General features: G+C 49.4%; 1 protein-coding gene across 2 annotated transcripts in view; it reads right to left on the bottom strand.

Annotated features, from left to right (window-relative positions):
- MTOR (mechanistic target of rapamycin kinase) overlaps positions 1–19,205 on the bottom strand; it is a 938,810-nt gene that overhangs the window by 541,845 nt on the left and 377,760 nt on the right. For both annotated transcript variants that reach the window (XM_086921314.1, XM_086921315.1), the window contains one exon: positions 6,450–6,592. In XM_086921314.1, the coding sequence (XP_086777440.1) occupies positions 6,450–6,592 (143 nt within the window). The remainder of the gene's footprint in view (positions 1–6,449; positions 6,593–19,205) is intronic.

Below are 19,205 nucleotides of genomic sequence, written 5' to 3'. Positions count from 1 at the left end.
AAATAAGATAATGTTGGAACAGACACAGGTTTCCGGGGAGGCAGGGAGGGCAAGTACCACTCTGCAGCCCTCTATGCCAAGAACAGATGCATACTGGTAAGTAGCATATTTCGTTTGAGGCATATGGGCTGCAGATGGTACATTTATGAATAGACTAAACAGCAGTTACCTCCCTAGCGGTGGTCACCAAAGTCTGTTGCAACAGTTTGAAGTAAAGTCTTTAGTACAGCCTGGCCCACTCTAGCCTGTTGTGTTGCCTGCACATCATTGCATTTTAGCGCCGAGACGCCCACGGGTAATTGTACGCGCTCTACAAATGTCATTAATAAATAAATAAATAAATAAACACAGTAGTGTTTTGTGAAGGTATGCGGTGTAGCCCAAGTTGCTGCTTTGCATATGTCATCTAGGGGAGTGTTTCCTAAGAATGCCATAGATGCCCCTAGTTTACGTGTAGAATGAGCTCTAGGAGGAACAGTTAATGTCCTTTTTGCTTTTATGTAACATATTTGTATACATTTTACAATCCACCTGGCAATGCCTGCTTTAGAGATAGGATTGCCACTATGTGTTGGGGAAACCGCTACAAATAGTTGTTTGGTTTTCCTGAAAGTTTGTGTTTTTTCTATGTAATACAATATTGCCCTTTTGACATCTAATGTATGTAGGGCCCTTTCTGCTACCGTCTGTGGTTTTGGAAAGAAGACTGGTAGTTCCACTGGTTGATTGATGTGGAATGCTGAAATTACTTTAGGCAAGAATTTTGGGTTTGTTCTAAGAACCACTTTATTTTTGGTGTAACTGTAGGAATGGTAGTTGTATTGTGAACGCCTGTAACTCACTCACTCTTCTGAGGGAGGTAATGGCTATAAGGAAGGCCACCTTCCATGTAAGGAATTGTATTTCACACCTATGCATAGGTTCGAAAGGTGGTCCCATTAGTTTGGTGAGTACTATGTTAAGATTCCAGACCGGGGAAGGCGGTAGTCTTGGTGGAATGACTCTTTTGAGGACTTCCATGAGAGCTTTTATTGCTGGCACTCTAAACAGGGATAGATGTTGCCTGTTTTGCAGGTACGCTGCTATAGCTGCAAGATGTACTCTAATGGAGGTGTAAGCAAGGTTACATTGCTGTAAGTGTAGTAAGTAGCAAATAATATTTTTTGTGGATGCGTCCAGAGGGTTGATGTTGTTACTGTTACAGTATACAACAAACCTTTTCCACTTTGCTGCATAGCATGGTCTGGTGGTAGGACGTCTTGCTTGATTAATGATTTCCATACAGTTTGAAGGTAAATTTAAGTTTCCAAATTCTATGACCTCAGGAGCCAGATCGCTAGGTTCAATTGTTTGGGATCTGGGTGCATTATTTCTCCAAGGTTCTGTGCAAGGTGCATGGGTAATATTCTTAACTTTTGATGTGGCACCTGTGATAGTTGCAGGAGCGTGGTGAACCACGGTTGTCGTGCCCACGTGGGTGCCACTAGTATCATGGTCATTGAATGTTGTTTTAGTTTTCGAACCACTAATGGAATTAGTGGGAGAGGGGGAAAAGCGTAAGCAAATTTGTTGGACCAATTTATCCATAATGCATTGCCCTGCGACAGGTGGTGTGGGTACCTGGATGCGAAGCTTCGGCATTTTGCGTTCTAATGAGTGGCAAAGAGATCTCTGTTTGTCCCCATCTTTGGAAGAATGGCTGCAGTATTTGGTCGTGCAGTTCCCATTCGTGTATTTGTTCTGACTCTCTGCTTAAGATGTCTACTATCTGATTTTGAACTCCTGGTAGGTGTTCGGCTAACAGATAGATGTTTTGAGGAATGGTCCATCTCCAAATCTCCTGCGCTAGTCTGGATAGTTGGAGAGAGTGTGTCCCCCCTGTTTTTGAATATAATACATTTCTGTCATGTTGTCTGTTCTGATCAGGACTGCTTTGTTGAGAATCTGCATTTGAAAATCTTTTAATGCTAGAAACACTGCTAGTAGTTCTAGATGATTGATGTGCAGTCTTTTTTGCTGTACAGTCCATCTTCCCTGTACTGTATATTTCTCCATATGAGCTCCCCATCCGGTGAGCAATGCATCCGCTGTTAGTATGACTTGTGGAATTGGTTCTAGGAACGACCGCCCCTTGGAAATGTTTGTGTTCCACCACTTCAGAGAGCGATGTGTGCGGTCGTCTACCAACACCAGATCAGTAATCTGACCTTGAGCCTGATTCCACTGTGTTGCTAGACATTCTTGCAGCGGATGCAATTGTAGTCTGGCATATGGTATTAGCAGTATGCAAGAGGACATCATCCCTAATAGTTGCATGAACAACTCAAGCTGTTAGTGAGTGTTGTGGTTGAAATCTTTGAATCAATGTGAGCATTGTTTGAATCCTGACTGGATTGGGATATACTCTGGCTTTTTCTGGTCTATAGTAGCCCCTAGATATTGTTGAACTTTGTTTGGTTGCAGGTGGGATTTTGTGTAGTTCACCGTAAACCCTAGCTGGTGCAGCAACTGAATTGTCTTTTGTGTGTTTTGAAGACATTCTTTTTGTGACTTGGCCTTTATTAGCCAGTCGTCCAAGTAAGGGAAGACATGTATTTGTTGTCTTCTTAGGTGAGCTGCAACCACCGCTAGGCATTTTGTGAACACCCTTGGTGCTGTTGTGACCCCAAACGGAAGGACTTTGACCTGATAATGTTGTCCTTCTACAACAAACCTGAGGTATTTCCTGTGGGCTTTGTGAATTGGGATATGAAAGTAAGCGTCTTTTAGATCCAGTGTAGAAAGAAAGTCCCCTTTCTTCAGTAAAGGAAGTACTTGTTGGAGCGTGACCATGTGGAAATGTTCCGAATTTATGTATGCATTGAGCGGTCTGAGGTCTAGTATTGGCCTTAGAGACCGGTCTTTTTTGGGAATTAGAAGTATAGAGAGTATACCCCTGTTCCCTGTTGATGTTGTAGAACCTTCGCTATGGCATGCTTTTGCAGCAGTGATAGTACTTCTTGTTTTAACAATGTTAGATGATCTTGACTCATTGGACGCTGTTTGGGGGGGATGTTTGGTGGGGTAGCTGTGAGTTCTAGGCAATATCCATGTTGGATAATTTGTCTCACCCACCTGTCTGATGTGATGTTTTCCCAGACAGCTAGGAACTGTGATAGACGTCTCCCGACCGGTGTTATATGGTCTGGGCGGAGCTGTATGAAGTCACTGTTTTGGGGTAGGAGAGTTGCGGTTGTTGTTATTTCCGCGACATCTACCCTTGTTGTTGTTACCTCTGTAACTGCCTCTATAATTACCTCTGGGTGATGTTGGTGTAAAAGAGGTGGATTGCTGGCTTGTGCCTGTATTCTTTTATCCGCCTCTATAGGTGGACTTACGAAAGGAACCCCTTTGAGTTGGCTGTTGCAATGCTCCAATTGATTTAGCCGTTTCTGTGTCCTTTTTCATCTTTTCTAACGTCTCTTCAGTACGTGAGCCGAAAAGTGTTTTCTCATCAAAAGGTTGGTTCAATAAGGATGTTTGTACCTCTTGTTTGAACCCTGAGACTCTGAACCATGCATGTCTTCTTAACATGATACTAGTGTTTATGGATCTTGCTGCAGTGTCTGCTGCGTCTAAGGCGCACTTAATGGAAGTGTTAGTTATTATCTTCCCTTCTTGTATGAGCTGATCTGCCCTTTTATGATGTTCCTCAGGGAGATGTGTAATGAGTTTTTCTAACTCATCATAATGAGCCCTATCATAACGTGCAAGTAGCGCTTGCGTATTAGCTATGCGCCAGCTGTTTGCCGCTTGGGATGCTACTCTTTTGCCAGAGGCATCTATTAACTTGGACTCCTTGTCAGGAGGAGGAGCTTCTCCTGTAGTTAATGAGTTAGCTCTCTTGCGAGCGTTTGTGACTACTAGCGAGTCCAGAGGTACTTGTTTTGATAAATATTGGGTCCTTTGGTGCTGCCTTATATTTTTTATCAATTCTTGGGTTTAATACCCTAGCCCTCACAGGGTCTTTGAATATGTCTGATGTGTGTTTGAGGACACCCTTAAGCATTGGTAGTGTTCCTGATGTTCTTTGTGCAGCAGGTAGTGTTTCTTAAAGGAAATCCTCTATTTGAGGTTCCGTATGTAAGTCTACCTTGTGGTATTTTGCAGCCCTATTAATTAACTGTGCAAAACCTGTATTATCATCAGGTGGTGAAGGTTTTGAGGGATACAGTTCAGGGTCATTATCATTATCTGACCCTGCGTATAATCTTTCCATGGGTCTGCGTCTTCTGGGACAGTGTTGTCATCCCTAGGAAGTTCTCCCTCCCCTGTGTCACTTTCTACATCTGTTTGAGGTGTAGATGGTCGTGGTGTAGAAGGTGGAGGAATAGCTGGAAGAGTGTGAGGAAGAGGAGAAGAGGGTGTGTCTTTAGGTTGAGGAGACAGGGGGGAGTTATATTTGTCCCCATTGTTCTCTTTTTAGGAGGAGGAGCTTTGTCGTCCAACGGTTCATTCTTCCTCTTTTTAGGTAGTTTTGTCACCACCTTGTCAGTTTGTGGATCGATAAACAAAGTCTTTTGTTTTGGATCTGTCTGATGCTCCTGTGTCGGTACTGAAGTTTTTGGTTCCGAAAGGTGCTTTTGCTTCTGACTGTCAGTGTTTTGTGTTTTCGGCACCGAGATTTTGCTAGAATCCGATCTTTTCGGTGTCGAGGAAGTCTTCGACGTCGAAGCATGTTTCGGTTTCGACATGGAATGTTTCGACTGCAAGCTTTCCTTGGTATGGAGCTTCGGTGTCGATGTTGATGCCGACCACTTCTCGGATCCGACATGGTGCGAGGCCGAGTGTTTCTGTTTCTTGTTTCGTTGTCGAGCCCGAGCGCCTAAAACTTTTTTCGGTAGTCTGACCGGGCTCGAAGGCGGGGTCGACACCAAGCGGGGTCGGTTTTTTGGTAAGGGGACGTCGTCAGTCACGGTTTGATGATCGTCTATTTCTTCGACGTCAGACTCGTCCACTCCTGACCCCGACTCGTCCTCATCTTCTTCTTCTTCCTCTTCGGGGTGCTGGGCCTCGAACAGCTCCAGGATTGCCTCTGACTGCATTCTCGACACCTTGTGTCTTCGGGTTCGACGGTTTCTAATCGTCGACTTGGAGGAGAATGCTGCACAGGCTTCACAGTCCCTGGATTCGTGTTCAGGTGATAAACAGAGGTTGCACACCTCGTGTAGGTCCTTGTGTGGGAACTTAGTACCACACGTTGGACATCTTTTGAATGGAGTCCTTTCCGTGGACTCCGGGCTGGACTACGTCGAGATAGGCCTCCAGGTCTCGTCGACGTAGAAGTTGGAAATTTTTGTTGTTGACGTAGAAGCGCGTCGAAATGGAAATTAATTCGCGCTCGATAACAATACCGTCGAATTGGAAAGGGAATACGCGCCGAAATATAACTTTTTTCTCGAAGTCGATCCGGAGCGCTTCGATCCTCATCCGAACCCGATGGCGGAAAAAAACAATCTAAGGATGGAGCCGATGCCCATGCGCACTAGTACCCAAGGGAGGAGTCATCGGTCTTGTGACGACAAAAGACTTCTCCAAGAGAAAAACAAGTGCAATCATCCGAGCCCAACACCAGATGGCGATCTATTCATAAATGTACCATCTGCAGCCCATATGCCTCGAACACTCCACCTACAGCTGGGAGTACACATTCAGGTAAAATGGTGAGGGGGGTCACAGTCCCGCAACTGTGATGGAAAGTTTAGACAGCAATGGGAGAAGAGAGGCAGATGCGCACACACACAGAGAAGGACACTTTCTTCTGCACCGCAGTCGTTTTCTGACAGTTATTGAGGGGACATTCACTGACAAATTTGGAGGAGATCGTTGACACAGCTGTGGAAGGATAATCACACATAACTACTCTTCCTAATACTGTAGGGTGTAAGACCAAACACCAATAACAGACCTGCAGCTAAATAAATATTTGATATATAAATTTCCCCATGCAAATGATGATTCTACTCAAAGAGAAACAGCCTCCAGTCTATGATGGCATACTCAAAACAAGGGAGGGAGGATACCCAGAGTCAACTGTGCTGCAAGACATATTAATGGAAAAACAGCACTATACAAATCTCTGCTAACAGCATATTTTGACAAATTGTTCTATGGGGAAACATCCATTCACAGTTATGTGGCAGACATTCACACAAAGCTGTTGGAGTCAAGAAAGACAGACAGACACACAAACAAAAAAGCATGTTTTGGGTAAACATTAACAAAAGATGGGGGTGTATGGCAGTGGGGCGAACAATGACAGCTGTGGAGTTTTAACCATGCTTTAGGAATGTGACTTCATGGGGGGAGAATTCAAATCTTGACAGGGGTCCCATATACCACGAACAATGCAAACAAGGGCTGGGGTGTCTGATAGAGGGCAGCTTTATAAAGGTCGGTGATTTCATTACCTTGCTAGTGGTGTGTGCGCCTGTGCCAAAGACCAGCAGGAGCGCAGTGCAGGAGAGGAAGAATCCTTCAGCAGCTCTACACTCAGACGTCGGAGCCACTCCAGCCAGTCATCTTTGGAAACCCTTCTAGCAGCACCCCAGGCCTAATAAAGAATACAGGTGACAGACACATTGTCAGAGAAAAAGCGACATATCTCTCCTGATGCGATCACAAACACACAAATTACAGGCAAGGTATGAGAACAGGTGGCACCTCTAGAATAGTCCATTTTCTGTGGTCTTGCATGGACCTCACATTAGCAATAGGCTTGGGTGACGGCATTCGCTATCGATGGACAACCTGCTCCAGCAATATGGATCAGATAAACACTAAGGAAGCATCTTCCCTAAGTGAGCCACACACAAGAGGGCAGTGGGCTGACGCCGGTGCCCCCCAACCACCTGAGATTGACCTAAGAACCTTGAGAGAGCAGATTGGAACCATCACATTTGGCGCAGCTGTGGTGCAGAGGAGACTCTGGGGACGACATCTGCCAAGGAGTGTGAAAGCAACAATTTAGAGCAAGAGTGGCTGATCAATCAAAGGTGACAGAGAATCAGTCACCAAGTTCGGATTTTCCTAGAACACTGAAGGTTCCTTTAATCATGGGGATCCCTCTTTACACAGTGTGTGGCACCAGATAATGCCACTAAAAAGTCCATTAAATAAGGTAAACACAGGCCTTACAAGCACAACAGAGAGACCTATTTTCCCCAAAGGCCCTAGCATTCAAAGAGCACCAGGACAGATACTGTGAGGAGCACTTACCAGTGGACTGAAACAAAAATATCCTCACCGAAAGAAATGCTAGATGACATGAAAGGGAGAGTGTTGAAAAACTAGAAGGTTGCGAGCAGTCTTGATCAGCATGCCCCAGAAGCAGAGAAAAGCAGAAAGAATGAGGACACTGACCAGAGAAAATATTTTGAGGAGTGGGAATTGACTTACAAGTGAAATACGAGTTACTTACCTTCGGTAACGATGTATCTGGTAGAGACTATTCTAGCTGCAGATTCCTTCACATAGAATTATCCCCAGGAGAGAGACTGGATCCGGAAAATTTTATGCCTCAGCATCCCTGCGCGCCGGGGCGACATCACGTGACTATGCCAAGGTGTCGTCCGTGCACGTGACAACAGCGAGGTCACATAAGACCCGCCCCGGCGCGCCTACTCCAGTTTTCTTCTGAGAACTTATTCGCACCACAACACAGAAGGAGTAGTTTCTGTCCTGTAACTCCAGTTCTGTAGTAGGGGTATCTCTGTTATAGTCATAATCTAGTGAATAGTCCCGCCCATGTGCGTGGACCCCGGCAATCAAAAATAATCTCTTAAGTTGTCAAATCATGCAGAAACTGCAAAGACACTTAAGAGAGAATTTAAAGACAAATAATGCAGCCTATATCCACAGGCTACACTGTCCAGTACTTCAACTAGAAATTCCACCAAACAAAAACCACACACAACACAGCCTGTCCAGTTTCTTCCATAGAGAAGACTCTGGAATGATAGAGAGGAAGGCATGGACGGACAAGCCCCATAGGCTGCCATTATGTGGCTTAAATAGGATGCTGTGCCTTTAAGAGAGCTTTCCAGAACTTTCTCCCAGTATCCCAGAATGCATAGCAGGTGCCTTTTACTTTCAGTTCTTTTTGAAGGCATAGCACGCCAGACCTGTAGCATTCCTTACATGACTATTTATCTCCACCGGGGAGGAGGGCGGGCGCTTATGACTATAACAGAGATACCCCTACTACAGAACTGGAGTTACAGGACAGAAACTACTCCTTCTGTAGTAGGGGATCTCTGTGTATAGTCATAATCTAGTGAATAGAATGGCAAGTCCATCCCCACACCAAATCGGCGGTGGAGAGAAGAAAATTAACACCACTATTGTGCGAACAAATTCCGCAGCGAAGCCTGCCCAACCTGAGCATCTGCCCTGGCATCAGTGTCCAGACAGTAATGCTTAGCAAAGGTATGAACCGACTTCCAAGTGGCCGCCTTGCAGATCTCTGCAATCGGAACATTACGGAGCAAAGCTGTCGTGGCAGCTCTTCCCCTGGTGGAATGAGCCTTAGGGTTACCCCCTAAGGTCTTATTAGCTTTTTGGAAACACAACTGTATGCAGGACACAATCCACCTAGGGATGGACTGCTTAGAGGTGGCAAGACCTGTCCTGACTGATCCATAATTGAAAAATAATTGGTCTGACCTACGAATATCTTTGGTTTTATCCAGATAAAATTTCAACACCCTCCTAACATCCAGGGAATGTAGAGACCTTTCCGCTGGAGATGAAGGATTCTGAAAAAACGTAGGCAACGTTATGGTCTGGTTGACATGAAAATCAGAAATAACCTTGGGAAGAAATTTAGGGTGAGTACGCATAACAACCTTAGCAGCATGAAATACAGTATAAAGTTCTTGGCAACACAACGCCTGAATTTCACTCACCCTGCGGGCTGATGTAATGGCCACGAGGAACGCCGCCTTCCAGGACAGGTGCTGCAACAAAGCCTTATGAATAGGTTCAAAAGGCTCCTTCATCAATCTGGACAGCACCACATTCAATTCCCATGAAGGCGAAGGAAGCCGGACAGGAGGGAATACTTTCTTCAAGCGATCCAAAAAATCTTTAATCACAGGGATCTGGAAGAAGGAAGTCTGTGAAGGGCATTTCCTGTAGGCAGTCAATGCAGCTAGATGAACCTTAATGGAATGAACATTAAGTCCAGACTGCGCCAAATGTAGAAGGTAAGGAAGGATGACGTCTTCCTTGCACGTCGTTGGGTCATAGTTCTTGGACTTGCACCAGATACAGAACCTCTTCCACTTGTAAGCAGAGGAAGTCCGAGTGGAAGGTCTCTTAGACTCCTTCAGTATGTCCATGCAATCTTCGAGCAGATTCAAATGGCCATATTGCACTATCTCAGGAGCCATGCCGCCAAACTCAAAGACGAGAGGTTGGGGTACAACATCTGCCCCCTGAACTTCGTGAGAAGGTCCGGCCTGCACAGCAGCCGTATGTGAGGAAGGAGAGACCGGTGAAGCAGGTCCGTGAACCACCACTGTCTGGGCCATTCCGGGGCAATGAGTATCATCCGAGCCTTGGACCGGGCCAGCTTGATGAGTACCGCCGTAATCAGGGGAATGGGTGGAATAGCGTACAGAAAGCTGTTCGACCAGTTGATCCATAACGCATTCCCCAGCGGCCCCTGCTGGTAGTACCTAGAGGCGAAGTCTCGGCATTTGCTGTTTTCGGCGGTGGCAAACAGATCTACGTCTGGAGTCCCCCACCTTGCGAAGACTTCTCCTAGTACTTGGTCGTTTATGACCCATTTGTGGTTTTCCTGAACCAGTCGGCTCAGTGCGTCCGCCTGAACATTCTTCACACCTGGCAGATGGATAGCCGTTATCGTCAGTCCTCTGGCCAGAAGCCCGTGCCAGATCGCCTGTGCCTCCTGTGACAGAGTGCGTGATCTCGAACCCCCCTGCTTGTTGAGGTAATACATCGTGGTCGTATTGTCCGTTTGTACAAGCAGAGAGTTGGTCTGAAAGGATGGAAGAAAGGCCTTCAGTGCCAAGTGAACAGCTCTGAGTTCCAGGAAATTGCTGTGATACGTGGCCTCCATCGGGGACCACGTTCCTTGAATCTGTAAGTCTCCGGAGTGCGCCCCCCAACCGTGGAGAGAAACATCCGTCACGACAGTCTGCGTGGGAATGTCCTTGTGGAAGGGAACCCCTCTGAGGAGATTCTCCGCTGAACACCACCACTTCAGCGACTGAAGAGCATGTAGAGACAGTCGTATCTTGTCGTCCCAAGAGCCTTTCCTCTGATCCCACTGGTCCTCCAAGCACTCCTGCAACGGTCTCATGTGCAGTCGTGCGTGTGGCGTCAGGAAGATACAAGAGGCCATCGATCCCAGTAGAGAAGACACCGTCCTCACTGTTGTAGATGGAATTGTCATAAGAGCCTGAGCCTTCCGACGGAGTGATAATCGTCGCTCCTCCGAATGAGACACGCTTGCCCACAGCGTATTGATGGAGGCTCCCAAGTACTGTATGCATTGGACCGGAGTCGGGACAGACTTGGACATGTTGATGTGCAACCCCAGCTTGTTCAAGAGAACGCACGTCTTCTGGAAGTGTGCTCGAGCTTCCGATAAGGAGGAGGCCGTGATCAACCAATCGTCCAGGTACGGGTAGACGAACACCTTGTTCTTCCTCAGGTGTGCTGCTACCACCGCCATGCACTTCGAGAACGTTCTCGGCGCAGACTTTAGTCCGAATGGGAGTACTGTGTATTGATAATGATTGGTGCCGACTTGGAATCGCAGGAACTTCCTGTGTTTGTGTGCAATGGGCACATGGAAGTACGCATCCTGTAGGTCTATAGCACATAGCCAGTCTCCCTGTTGCAACGGAGGATAAATCTGATGCAACAACAGCATGCGAAACTTCTCTCTGCGAATCCACTTGTTTGCTTGTCGCAAGTCCAGAATGGGCCTGAACTCGTTCTTGTCCTTCTTGCGAACCAGAAAGAACCGGGAGTACAGACCTCTTCCTCTCTGAGACAGAGGTACGTCTTCTATCGCCCTTTTCCTTAACAGGATATCGGCCTCCGCCTAAAGCTCGCGCAGCTGAAACTGCGAGCTGACTGGTGGAATTGCTGGAGGCGGGCTGGTGAACCGAAGACTGTATCCATTGCAAACAATATTCAGCACCCACTTGTCCTGAGTCATTTTTCTCCACTCTGCCAGAAAAAATTGAATGCTTCCCCCTACCGGAGTGGGTAACGGATCTGGGGGAAGTAAGCGCTCAGGGCCTAGACCCGGCTGGGCCTTTGGTCGCTGGTGCCGACTGTTGGCCGCCTCTGCCCTTAGGGCGTTTCTGGAACGGCTTACGGAACTGCTGTTGGTGATGTGACTGTCCCGCTGCTTGGCCACGCCCTCTGCCCTGTCCACTGCACCGTCGTTGGAACGGGCGATACGATTTCTTCGTCTTTTTGGGCTTCTATAGAACCACAGCCGTTAGTGTTTCGGCCTCCGCCTTCATGCGGGCCATTTCATCATCCGCATGCTTCCCAAATAGGCCACCCTTTGCTGTGCGTCAGGTTTCAGTGACGTAAGGCGGAGCCAGGCATGTCGTCGCTGGTTAATCCCATGGCAAAAGCCATGCGCCGCCAAGAGGGAAGAATCGGCTCCAGCGCTGATAATCTGATTCGCCACCAGCATCCCTTCATTTAACACTTCCTGGAAATCTTCCCTCTTCTCACGAGGTAAGTGTTCCGCAAACTGCTGGAGGGAGTCCCAGAGGGCACGGTCATAGAGTCCCAACAAAGCTGTGGCACTCGCAGCCTTCATAGAGGTCGCCGATGTTCCACACACTTTCCTTCCAGCCGAATCCATCCATCTAGACTCTTTGTCTGGGGGGACTGTGGATGACGGGGTGGTAGCATGCTGTTTGCGGGCCGCCGTCACTATCACAGAGTCTGGAGGAGGTTCCACCCTTAGAAAAGCCGGATCCGAATCGAGAGCCCGGTATTTTTTCTGTAGTCTCGAGGGGGCCGCCTTAGTCACCGCCGGGGTGAGAAAAAGGTCCATGGCCGGTTTCTCCAGGCCCGGCACCAGTGGCAGTAGTGGACGAGACCGGTATTTCTGGTGCAGTGTCACGAAAATTACCGATGTCTTGGGCATGGGAACCGTCAAGGAGATGCCCAATTTTGCTGCGCCTCTTAACAGGACATCGTGAAAGGCCACCACATCATCAACCGGCGACACCCTTGTGTCCGGCGATCCCGACAAAGTCGGAGAGTAGTCCCTGGTCCCTGAGGACCTCGAATGAGAGCGAGACCTGTGCCTCCTATGGCGGCGTCTCGACCGCGAGGATGACCTGTTGCGTGACCGTTCCCTCCTCCTGGAGCAAGAGCGCTACCTCCCAGTTTGTGGGCGCTCCGCTGGTTTCCGTGGAGGCGTCTTCCGTGGCTTATCCTGGGGTCTTGGTCTAGGAGTCCCTTTAGGTGGTGTAGGAAGAGGAGGCAGTGACACCGACCTTGGTGGAGGAACAGGAGGTATCTCCGACCGAGGGGCGGGCCCATGCGGCGGGAGCGGTGGTGGTTGTCCTGAGGGAGGAAGTGGCGGAAGAGGAGGGTTGACGGGAGGATCCTCCTTAGGTACAGGGGGAGGAGGTGCCGTCGGCCGAGTTGGTGTATTAACCACCGAGTACACCGAGCCCGGTGACTTCTTCGGAGGAGGGGACTGCGAACCAGCCCCTCCAGTAGGTGATCGCCGTCTCCGGCGCCCTCCACCAGACTCAGCGTGACTTCTGGCGCCAGAACTCCTTCTGCGCCGCTTAGGGGAGTAGGAACAACTCCTCGACGCCGATCTCTTCCTCCTCGAATCTGAGCGTTGCTTTTCCGGTGTCGAATGTCGCCTCCGCGACTCCGGCGTCGAACGTCGCCTCCGCGACGTCGACCTCTCCTTCCTCGACGCCGAACGCTGCCTCCGCGACGTCGACCGTTCCATTCTCGATGACGAGCGTAGACTCCTCCTTGACGCCGTCCGCTTTCTCAAGGTCCTCGACGCCGAGGATCCCCTCGACGGCGACCGTCTTCTCGACGGCGACCGGGGGTATCGCCTCGACGGCGATCACCGACGCCTGTCGCTTCTCGTTCGACGCCGATAGCTCGACGCTGACGTCGACGACGAGGACGCCATCGACAGTGGTTTCGACGGAGGCCTACCCAGGCTCTTCGACGTCAAATCTTCACGCCGTCTCGACCCGGAGTCCTGGGGAGATGGGGAACACACCGCAGTCATCCTTCTCGACGTCGTCGTCAATGCAATCGACGCCGACGGAGACCGGGACCGTTTGCTGGTCTTCCTGCCTCTGGGGAGCCCCCAGAGGCCTCGGCAGAGGCAGGGGGAGCCTTCCCAGCCTGCCCAGACCCACCTGCAGCCTGCAGTCGTCTCGCTTCTAGGCCTTGAAGCCTAATCTTCAGCCTTTCCCTCAGGATCCTTGCTGAAAGGTTCTGGCAGATGTCACACTCTTCAGGGACATGTTCTTCAGGGAGACAGATAATGAGAACGTTGTGTGGATCAGTCTTGGACTTCTTCCTTCCACATGCTGGGCATTTGTCAAAAAGAGCAGGCATTTTAGAGCCCTAAAAAGCCTGAACAAACACACAGGAGAGAAGGGAAACACCAAGAAATATAAACTGCAAACACTTATCAAAAAGTGAACAAAAATCCAATATAAACCCTTGAAAAAGGGAGAGCTTAATGCCAGGGTCCTGTTAGCAGGAGCCGGAAAAAAGAACTGGAAGTAAAAGGGACCTGCTGTGCATTCTGGGATACTGGGAAAAAGTTCTGGAAAGTTCTCTTAAAGGCACAGTACCCTATTTAAGCCACATAATGGCAGCCTATGGGGCTTGTCTGTCCATGCTTTTCTCTCTATCATTCCAGAGTCTTTTACTGGTAGACGCAAGTTTCTCTATGGAAGAAACTGGGCAGGCTGTGTTGTGTGTGGTTTTTGTTTGGTGGAATTTCTAGTTGAAGTACTGGACAGTGTAGCCTGTGGATATAGGCTGCCTTATTTGTCTTTAAATTCTCTCTTAAGTGTCTTTGCAGTTTCTGCATGATTTGACAACTTAAGAGATTATTTTTGATTGCCGGGGTCCACGCACATGGGCGGGACTATTCACTAGATTATGACTATACACAGAGATCCCCTACTACAGAATCACCAGATAAAAAACTGTGGAAGCATGGGAACAGTGTGCGAAGAGCAGAAAATCTGGAAAGAAGAAAGAGCAAACAGAGCCCTGCGTAGCCACCCTGTCAGCACATAGACAGCCTCCCATTCCAGTGCCCCAGAGGCAAGGAACATGCGTAAAGTCATGGTACACGTAGTAAACCTACCACCCGCATCCAGAGAAAGGGGAACCAGTACCAAGACAGACAGGGACAACAACCCTCCAAGCCACCCCAACAGAGGGCAATCCCCCACAAAAGACAAGGCAAGACATGGCCAGGCAACCCTAAATCAGGGCATAGCACTGGAAGGGAGGGAGGGGAGGGAAGGACAGAAATAGAAAGCAATCTCCCCAAGCCTGGAGTAGCCAGAGCAGCAGGGCACCGGAACACCGGAACCCCATCCTTCAAGAACCAAGGAGGAATGAACCGCCCCCAGACGTAGCTACCCGTCAAGAAAAAGGCAGGCACTCACAAGAGACCCAGCCTCCCACCGGGAGGCTAGTACCGAAGACCAACCAAGGTTCTTCGCAGAATAGGGGAGGAAGGGCGGGCCGTGAAGGAATATGCAGCTAGAATCGTCTCTACCAGATACATCGTTACAGAAGGTAAGTAACTCGTACATCTGATAGAGACTACTAGCCGCAGATTCCTTTATGTAGAATAGATACCCTATCAGTACCCCCTGGGAAGGAGGGTCTGCGAAAGGACCCCACAAGCCAATACAGAACAGAGGCCCCCCCCCAGGGGACCAGATCTGTGGACCAGAAAGAACCTCATCCCTGCCAGGTAAGGTGAACCCCCACAAGCAGAACTCTACCGACCCCAAGGGGATGTAGGAGGGAAAAGAAGGCTGAAGAGCCTCGTACACTCACAGTAGAGGAACCAAAGGCAAGGGCGAAGAGGCCGAGACATCCCACTCCTCCACAAGGCAACATAACATCTGTTGAAGACCAAGACAGAAAAGCGGAAGAAGAAGCCTAGAGGTCCCAAGGAAACGAGGGAAAGGAAGGGGAACCCACTCCAGATGGAGAGCAGCCTGCCAGCCAGAACAGTGCCGTCAGACAGCCGCTAGAAGCAAGAGGAACAGCCCGAGGCCCCAGAAAAGCCAAGTAGGCGGCGCCTGGCAAGGGAGAACACAAGAGCGTCCCAGTCCTCACGACAGGAGCAGGGAAAGGAGGAAATGCCCGAGCACACCACTACGAGTGGCCGCGCACACAACCTCAAGGAGCAAAAGCAACCCACACAAATGCCATGGAGAACAGGCACCCGAAGGCGACCAGAACCTTTCAGCAGAGCGCAAGCCATACGGCCTAGGGTACGATAAGCCCCAAACATGGGAAACTTCTTTGGAAGAACTTCTGCATCAGCGTAACAAACAAAAGAGCCACGGGGAAAAAAACACCCCTGGGAAAGGCTTGACAAGCAGCCCAATCAAGCAGAAGGCCTAATCTCAGGGCCAAGTCTTCGCTCCTATTCACACAAGGACCAGACCTGGAAGTCAGAAGGAATGAGGGACCTGCCTCTCTTCCGAAGAACACCTCTGCCTCAGGAAGGGCGGGGAGCCACCCTTCGACGCCGGTGAAAAAGACACCACACGGCGGCCAGTCTCCAGGGAGGATGACCAAGATACAAGCTGCCTCCAGAGAAGAAGGAGCATCCGAAGACAAATCCGCGGTACAACCACTGTGCAGATCCGTAGAGTCCGCTGCCAGAGGCAGAGTGCCGGCACCATCCAGCGTCGCTGGCAAGGTTCCTCCCAGTCGCCCCGCACCGGGGACCGGAGAAGAGACCGGAGCGCGGCTGGAGCCGAAACGGCGCCGGGGCGACGCCGGAACGTCGCCGACCGGACCTCTACCGAGGTAGCCTTCCGCGTGGGTGAACGAGATGTCCCCGGGGAGTGACCTGAGGCCCTCCGCCATCCGCGGCCCAGAATGAGGCGTAGATCGCTCGGCAACCCATGAGGCGGTGCCAGGGACGATTCCACCTCCAATTCACCCCCCGTCGAGGCGGCCGCCTAATGGGAAGGACGAGAGGGGCCCGGAGAGGGGCGAGGGGTTCTCACCTGGTCTCGACCTGGAGTGGGTTATACCAATCGTGTGTTTCTATCGTGTCGTTCTTATTTGGTTTTCATTCTCATGTCTGTTGGTTTGTTCATTGGTTTCTGTTCTTTCATTGGGGAACTACTCTCACTAGTCTAGGTTTTCTTTATTTTCACTTTTGTGGTGTGAGTCCCGCCTATTGGTGCATCATATGCTTTGATATTACTTTCACTTTTTCGTGACCACACAGGTGGGGAGATTAAGGTTGCACATTGCTACCCCTCTCTGGCTCTTACAATTTGGTAGCATTAACAAATGATGTTGTCTTGGTTTTTTTTTTTAAATTAAATATTCATTTGTTTTGAATTTCAGTGGCCCCCGAAGAAGGGATTGTTGTCCTGAAATGCATCGGGCTCGTTCTAAATGTTTTGGTGTTGAACACAAAATGTAACTGTACGAATATGATGTATTTTTTAAAAAAAACAATTTAGATTGTTTGATCTTGTGTCATCAAGTATATTCATGCATCTACTGTGACAATAACAAACTTAAGTTGAATTGTATTTTTGTTTTCTATTTCTTTGTGTACTTTGATCTACTTTTGGGATGACAAAGTTGAAATCATGTCAAGAATGATTACCACACAGACTTTTTCTCAGTAGTGCACACGGGTTTTCAAGGGAGAGTTCTCTTGATTTTTTTCCTATTCATTACCAATGTGGGATTGGAAGCCCACATACACAGTGTAGCACACTTATAACATTTCCAGTCAGACTAAATTGACGGAATACAGATTGAGTAAGCACCAGATTCAATTTGTTAAGAAGGTGTGCACCGTTCACTTCTTTTCTTTTTCCCCATGTAGCCACTATTGCCAAACACATCCTCGCCTAAAACCTGGTGCACGGTGGCGCTTTCACTGGGTGTTTTCCAAGCTACGGGTGGCTAGGTGTGCGCGAGGAAATAAAGTGTGCACTCAAGTGCTGCCTCGTTGTGCATTAAGTATGTGTGCTAGCTTCTGCGTGGTGTGCACACCATGTGTCCGTCGAATATGAGTTCATGTGCGAGCCTTGTGTGCGCGAGTGAGCAGTTCTGTGGTGTTTTTCCATACAAGTCTTTGCGGTGGGCACCTGTGCCTGGTGCATCCTGGAATGCAGGTCTGCGGAGCCAGTGTGAATCCGTTAAAGTATCTGAACAGCGGGGGTATTTCCGTGCCTCAGCGAGTCGCCCTGTGCGTGTGCACAAAGTGCACTGGTGAGCTGTAAGAAGCCTCTGGGAGCTAGCTGCCATGGTCACACACATCCACCGGGGTTGGGCTGAAGCTGCTTGTGATGCGCAGAGCTCTGCTGAAAATCGATCAGATGGAGTGACGATGGAAAGGAATTGTCACACAAACGCACCAGTATTCCGCAGGAAGCCGCTTGTGATTGCACACATTCAGCTGCTGCCCCAAAAAGCTGCTGGGAGCCCACGCATTTACTGGCGATCTTGACGGTCCTATAAATAAAGTCAGTGGGATGAAACACGTATGCTGCTGGTCGACAGGAAGCTGTGGATGATTGCACACGTTAGTTTGTGATGAAAGCGTCTTTCGTTATGACCCAAGTCACTGAGGATTCATCGGGCGCTGCCGGCGATGTAGCACATTCCCTGGTGAGTGCACTAGGCCTGCGTTGTTCGCACAAGGCTGCTGCTAGTGGTCTGCTCAGAACGACTGGTGCTCCGAGGAAGGCTTGTCACGAGCTCTGGCACAGAGCACGGGAGCCTCCCAGCTCCCCAGTACGGGAAATACTAGGAGCGAGGGAAGTGTGTCGAGAAGTGAAGTCACATGTGTCACCACCTGGCCCCTCCCCACCATAGCGTATGTATAGAAAAGGACAATTGCAGGGCAGGGCACCACCTGGACCCGGGTCAAAAGCAGGGAACAGAGGCACGAAAAGAGGAGCGCAGGCAAGGAACAGAGGCAATAAAACTTACCGTGGGGGGAGGGGGGGGGGGGGGGGAGTCTCTGTCTGTTGCACCGCCGGTCGGACAACGCCATGCACACCACCATATTTCTCCGAGGCAAAGCAGAAATGCCTCGGAGAAACCATCGTCATTTTCGGATTCGGGGCGTGTTTTTCTTTCTCTCCTCTTCCCATTGGCTGGAAGGTAAAATTCCAGCCAATGGGAAGAGGAGAGAAAGAAAACAGAAAGAAGCGAAAAAACACGCACCAAATCCGAAAAAGACGGGGCTTAAACGGAGTGACGCCTCTCTCCTCCAATGGCTGGCCAGCATTTAGAGGCCTGCCAATGGAGAAGAGGGGCAGGTTTAAGCCCCCATACTGTAGACATAAAGTCTCAGAGCGAGACTGCGCAAGCGCAGCCTTCGCTATTCCGAGACCTAAAAAGGGGCCGTAGCAAGGACCGGATCCATGTTGCATGCGGAAAAGGAAAAAACTGACGTAGGCGCGCCGGGGCGGGTTTTATGTGACCTCGCTGACTTCACGTGTGTGGACGACGCCTGGCGGAGTCGCGTGATGTCGCCCTGCCCCCAGCGCGTGGGATGCTGTGGCAAAAATGTTTCCGGATCCACTCTCCCACCTGGGGATAATTCTACGTGAAGGAATCTGCGGCTAGTAGTCTCTATCAGATTATTGAGTACCTTGAGAATGAAGTGAGAGCCTCAGCCTCTGAATCTTTGTTGTACCCCAATAAAAGGGTTTGAAGGCCAGAAAAAACAAGTTACTTACCTTTGGTAACACTCTTTCTGGTAAAGATTTTATCTAGCCCACACATTCCTCACCGTTTGAATATTTCCCAGGTGTCACACTAGATCCGGAAGCTTTTCAGCAGTACCTCGTCACTCATCAGGTGGGGTAGTGCATCCCCGCACTGATGCCGGTCCGCTACTAGAATGATAGGTGGAGCCTTTCATGGTG

Source organism: Lissotriton vulgaris, chromosome 5 (assembly GCF_964263255.1).
Source record: "Lissotriton vulgaris chromosome 5, aLisVul1.2, whole genome shotgun sequence".
Classification (NCBI taxonomy): Eukaryota; Metazoa; Chordata; class Amphibia; order Caudata; family Salamandridae; genus Lissotriton; species Lissotriton vulgaris.
Note: the sequence above shows the minus strand (reverse complement) of the source record. Positions and strands in the feature narration are given on the sequence as shown.